Here is a 6,670-nt window from a genome sequence, read left to right on the forward strand (position 1 = left end):
CATTGTTCCTTCGTTTCCACAGCAATCATTTGTTGTTCTCGTTCTTTTTTCTTCGATTTTTTAAACCTTCTGCCTCTACGCATTTCACTTTCTACTGATGATACATACTGCTTACATCTGTCGACATCAGTAGCATACACCACAGTACATGTACCTTGAAAAATGTATTTATAAACCACAATTAACTGATAAATTATTGTTGTCCATTTATACGACGAATGGTATTGTGAAACCTTGTAATCTAACAATGCCTATTCTTAGAAAGTTTTTAAATGATATACATATTTCCGCATATATTATTTCCTTTTAGTAATGGTAATAAATCTATAAAGATAAACGATTTAATATTATATTGGTGACCGGCTAAGCTATTTTCGTCAATCGATATAACCAATTTCTAGCTGAAGAAAATGATTGATTGACTTTTTAAATAATTTGTAAAACACATGTTTTTCACAAGCGTATTTCTGTAAAAGTCATCGCTTGTGATATGGTTTAACAATTCTTATTACTATTACTACGAATAACGTATGCACATACTTACATCGATCCAAGTTGCCATATGGTATTAGCATAACGCAACGAAGTAATCGAGAATAATACGAAGTTGCAGTCGTAGAAGTAGTATCCATGGTAGCAAGGAATGTAGTCTTACTGAGTATGATTCAAGAAGAAAAAATCACACTGTATGATATAAAGTGTGAAATCTTCACAAAAAAGGAAAAGAATAAATGTTTCTGAATTGTCACTGAACGTCTCTAATCAGTGGCAGCAATAGTTACACTGGTCCCAACTGAGTATTTCGAATCTTCAAACATGAAGTAGGATAAAATTAGTTAATAACACACATAAGTGATATTGGATATCAGTTTGACATCAGTAATGTGTCTTAGGTTATCTGTTCCTTGATTTACAAACACATTGTATGCTTACAAGTGCAATCAGAGTCATTTGTTCTACCGAAACTCCCCTTTGTATTTAGAAACAATTATTACAATCACAATATTCTTTACATTCGCAGTAATCGACCCTTGAACTAGACATTTTGCTTAATAGATTAGAACAGCTGACAGATTAGCTTTTTATTGTTGAAACCAAAACTATTCCAATATCTTTTCTCTTCTTATCTGACTAAGGAAACATAATTATCAAGGATATTTATGATTAACCTGCAATTAATCCATTTTATTAACATTTGATTTCGATTTTCATTTAATTCTCTTTTTAAGCTGTTTTGTATCATTGTCATCATCATCTTGCTTATTTAACTGATTCCTTCTTTGGAATAATTTTTCTATACGACTTGAAACGTACAATTAACTGTTTATTATCTACATTATGGTCAATATTCATTTCTTCACCATCATTTCGGCTAAATTGATTGTGATAAAGGATGTAGATAAATTCCAAGAAAAATACTGATAAAGTGTAACTTCAGAAGTAGAATATACTGTTAACTAAATGTATGTGTGGTCACACATACATAGGGGGGAGTAATCGTGATCGCCAAATTAAAGTGTCTGAACATGTACCTAAATGGTTACAGAAACAAATAAAATCAAATGACCTGAGAAAAGTGAATGATAAACATCCACCATTCTCTATCGACAAACATATAGTTGAAACAAGTCATGAGATTGATCTTAACACAGCTTTTGTGGCGTTGTACGAAAGTGTAAAAGGGCATATAATAAGGTTCATTGAAGCTTTAACCATACGAAAATTTAAACTCTATGTATTCAAAAACACTTTCTTCTCACCTTAAACCAACTTTGGTAAGATTAACTTATTATCTAGAGTGATGAGGTTTAAATTTTTTTCATATTATTTTCTTTACTATCTTTGTCTCCTCTTACCCCCTACCCATTTCTAGTCTAGTTGGCATTTTATTTTTCTATATAAATGTTTTTAACAAGTATATGTGTGATCAGATTGTTCGAAATGCATTACGCTAATATATCATATAGTACTGATAATCTTCGTCTTCTTATTACACTATCCACTATTGATTATCATTTTACAACTATATAAATAAGTTTTTATTATATTCTATACAAGTAATTGAAGATTTTCATTTGATACATATTGAAATGGGACATTAATGTTGATTATTAAAGATTGCCTAAGTGAATAGATTATTTAAATAAATGTTCAACACTATAAGCTGATGACAATCTATCAGTAAACTTTTCAATAGTCCACTCAATATTAGAAATCTAAGCAATGTCAACAATTGTTCAACTATCTATGTTTCAAATATGTTCGTAAACAATTTTTTTATCACTTAACTTTAACTTCATCTATAATCTCATTAACTAGTCAGTATGATGACTAACCATTATGGTGAATGAAGTAAAACACACAAATACAAAACATACACACTAAGATGAAACCAACTATTGTTGTAGTTTGGTTTACAAATAAATCAGTTTATCTCTGTAAAATCTAGTGTAAATAAGATAATACATAAGTTCATATATTTCCATACAAATTGGTACATTAATCTCTTTTTTTATCTATTTGTTTATACCACTTTTTTTTCTGTGTTTATACGCTTGCACAATCACAAATCTTTATATCAACCTTTTAACAAGGTACTACCACACACATATAGAAAAACTTCTTTGTTGATTGAATATATAAGAATAATATACATAGTAACTAAGATAATAAATTAAACGCTTTGATGTAAAATAACAACACTTTAGTTTTTCTGTAAACTGATTTGTATAGTTGAATATAAAAACTATCGAAAATGGTAAAGACTTTAATAATGAAATAGGGTAATATGATATGATTGGGAAGTTGACAAACTTTCTCTTTGTCTAATTTGTATCAAAGTCATTTCTTTTTTGTTATACAAAGAAACAAAAAGATAGTCCAAAATGCTTTAAACATTTCTGTAACATAGACTAGACTGTTTTTTTTGACTAGTTACTTAACTATTATGATATAACATAAGCTTTTGTACATAATGCACATTTTATAAGTTTTAACTGAAAAAAGAAATAATTTACAAACACACACAATTGACCAGGTAATTAGAACAATCATAGTGTGATATGGATTAAATCCATTAGAGTAGTGTCATTATCAAATGCTTGTATTCACAATACAGAAATCTTTTTTTTTTTGAGTTAATTACTAGAACAGATTTCGTTCGTAGTTTTTTTCAAGATGAATATTGCAGAAAGTTCAAAATGAATGAATTATAAGAAGTAATAAGTTTCTTCTAATGGAATAATTAGAAAACAGCTGACGCATAAATGGTAAACTAATTGAATGTATAGTCTATGTTGTCTAATATGTATATTATATGTATGTATGTGTGTGAGTACATATGTACTGTATATATATGTACAACGTAGATATGTATAGTTGAATGCTTTTAAGTATTGTATTATCCATTAGCTGCAAATGACATTTGTTTCTTAGATATTCGTTAGTTGATTATTTAATCTTTTAAAAGATGCGAAGAAAGAATTATTGAAATTAAATGTTTTGAACACCAATTTATTCCTATTCGTTTTGTAATATAGAAAATAGAGGAAACTTGTTAGTTTCTAAGTGATCTAATCGTGTGAGATTATAAAAATTATACTGTCTTACAGATGTAAACATTTTGATTGTTTTATTTGCTTTCATCTGGACGCTTTTATGTTGAATATTTTCGTGCGCCTACTGAGTTTTTATATCATACATTTACCGGGACTGTCATAAGTTTCATTTCTTTTTTAGAGGTAAAAGGAAATCATTATCAACTGTATTGAATGATAGGGCAAATCAAATTTACATTATACGGATCGTAAACTATGAGAAATAAACTGACGTTATTTAGAGAATTGTTGAATCGATTGCGGGAGAGTTGGATAACTTCATATGCATTAACTTTCAGGTACCAAACATGACTAATATGTACCCTAGTGCCTCTTAGTTCTCTTTAGCTAAAGCAGATATTCCGACTACGAGTTATGTGTTTATGTCAGGTCCTGTATTCTTTAAAGCTGTCTGTTAACAGTTATAGTTCGAATGTCGATGTTGGTGATAAACGATTATCAAGTATATGGAAGATTCATTATTTCTTTTTGATAAAAACAGGCATTATCGTACATTTGAGTGCAACAAGTTTGGCTCGTCTAAATCTGAGAAGAATTAGCGAAAGGTGACATTGTAATAAAGGCGGTTTCATATCGAACAATAAACTAACTTACTTTAATGAATGTAGTTTTATCCCCGATGTATACACATATGAATATACTTTAAGTAAGAAACAGCTAAACATATTTAATGAATAGTTATTACTAAACGGTTCTTGAACTTCTTTGATTGTCAAGTGTTCAAATAACTACTATTTTTAGATAGGGAATTCAAATTTACATAATCAAAGGAGTGTTTGACCTTAAAATCGTTCTTATTTATTCAGCAACCTAATAATCTTCAAACATCAGGGAGATGAAACCATTTTATTCTAGCTAGCTTATTAGTGAATATGATTAGGTCTATGAGTCCTGAGACAAAAATTAATTAGACTCATTGTATGCCAAGATGACAGATTGTTAACATGATTAACAAAAACAGATGGTTGAGAACAAAGCTAACTACAACTAATAAAAGTAGATGAAATCATCTTTCATATAGTTTACTGTGTAATTTGTTACTGGATTCTAAATAATTTCCTCTTTTCTTCTTTGTACACTAACATACATGACCTTCTACATATGTCATTCTTCTGTCTAGTCTAAAATAAGATATTTTATTGCTTCAAATAAGTAATTATTTAGTTTTAGCATGCTAATTATAAACCCTAGTAACTAGATGAATTTCCTCGGGCTAATTTTGAAAAGTTTGATGGATAAGTGTACAAAATATAATTAAAATTCACTCTTATAAAGAAAAAGGATTATAATCTGCTCACACGCGAACAAATCAACCTGACATAATAAAAATGATACTTTCTTAAAACGAAACCGACAAAATACGCGAAATGAATTTATAACAACATGGACTGTATATATTGATAAGGGGAAGCTATTCCATAGTAATTCAACTTGATAAGTTAACAGTATCCTAGTTATTTTGAAACCAGTGAAATAGAATTTCTATTTCAAATGAGACCGTGAATGGAAACTACATATCATTAATGACTGATGTTATATGAGTTTGATGGAGTTGATCATCGTCATATCATCTCTTCAATGTGCATTCAGGCCTGATCTATGGACCTTTTATTTCTTGATTAAATAAAACTATTCATAGGGCTTTTTATGGTACATAAGTTTGTTTTGCAGTGGTTTTACCTGGCGAAAGATGACTGAAAATCAGCAGCATGTATCATTGACTTTACACAGGGGCTCCATGTTGCACATAACGTTGCTGATGAATGTAATAGCCTACTTATAGTTATGAAATCGCCCTAACGAATCACTTTTAACAAGAGGCAGTGTTAAAATATCATGACTAGTGAATGTTGGAAAGTTCTGAAAACACAACAAATAACTGAACTCTTTGTTTAAATCTAAGCAATTCGACTACGTTGTGCAGTAAGGAATACAGTCATCATATTTATACACTTCTTATTAGTAGATATTAAAAATATGTATCTACTTTTGTCATCGTTTTGAATGTTATGTAGCTGTTGAATAAAAGTTAATTAGTTTAAAGGCTTTTACGGCCTCAAGTAACATTGGCCTAAATATCATTTCTTTTAAACATATAATTTATGTAGAAATAAAACTGAATAGAAAATTATTTAAATCTTTCTAAAAAGTCAGCATATTTATTAAGCTATTAGAAATTTCTGAATCATTAAAGAAAATTCGCAACTCTTTCATTAGTTGGTCATATTGTAGTGAAAAAAACACGGGTGGGGACAATCGGATGTATTCAAGCATAAAGTACAGACTATCTCACTAAATTCTGATAACCATACAGTAAATAGTTAATTTGCAAAATAACAATCAACTGTTCCTTCTGCAAATATCAGACCGTCTTCTCTGATTTCATTGTTCATGCATTTTCTTACCGATTGCGCTTAATTCCTGTTCTTTCCTTATCGATCTGCCATAATACATTATATGTCTGACCATCACCATATACTACTTATGTGGTTATAAGTAGACCACACCAATAAATAATGCATTTTCTAAATAATTCAATGAACCAAGAGATTTAGCAAAAATCATTAGTTTAGTTATCAAGATACATTCGTTTTAAAGTATTAAGGATTCTAGGATTTGTAAATTTTTCAGCGACCGTTTATCAGATATTGTTAGAATGAAATAAAACACCAGACGTTCTGATTCAGTGTAATATTCATTCAGTATATAATTCAGTTTATAGTTAATTTCAATAATAATCGTTTGGTATAACATTCATTTTATTTCAGTGTGATATTTGTTTAATACAACATATAGTATTCATTCGTATTATTTCAGTCGATAATACATTTATATAAATTTTTTAATCAGAAGGGGATTTGTGGAGATTTCAGTATATTTCAAAGTTGAAATCATGAGTCAATTGAAGCTAGACCACCATCGAAAACCTGGAATCACTGGACGGCCGTTTCGTCCTATTATGGGACTCCTCAGCAGTGCGCACCCACGATCCCGCACTCGCGAGATTCGAACCCAGGACCTACCAGTTACGAGCCAGGTCCTGGGTTCGAATC

At 29.8% G+C, this 6,670-nt stretch overlaps 1 protein-coding gene across 1 annotated transcript in view; it reads right to left on the bottom strand.

Annotated features, from left to right (window-relative positions):
* Positions 1-1,260: 1,260 nt before the first annotated feature.
* Smp_136070 (hypothetical protein) overlaps positions 1,261-6,670 on the bottom strand; it is a gene marked incomplete at both ends in the record, with an annotated part of 11,953 nt that continues 6,543 nt past the window's right edge. The window contains one exon of the mRNA XM_018789493.1: positions 1,261-1,372. Coding sequence (XP_018654931.1) covers positions 1,261-1,372 — 112 coding nt within the window. The remainder of the gene's footprint in view (positions 1,373-6,670) is intronic.

Source organism: Schistosoma mansoni, chromosome W, assembly GCF_000237925.1.
Source record: "Schistosoma mansoni strain Puerto Rico chromosome W, complete genome".
Lineage (NCBI taxonomy): Eukaryota > Metazoa > Platyhelminthes > Trematoda > Strigeidida > Schistosomatidae > Schistosoma > Schistosoma mansoni.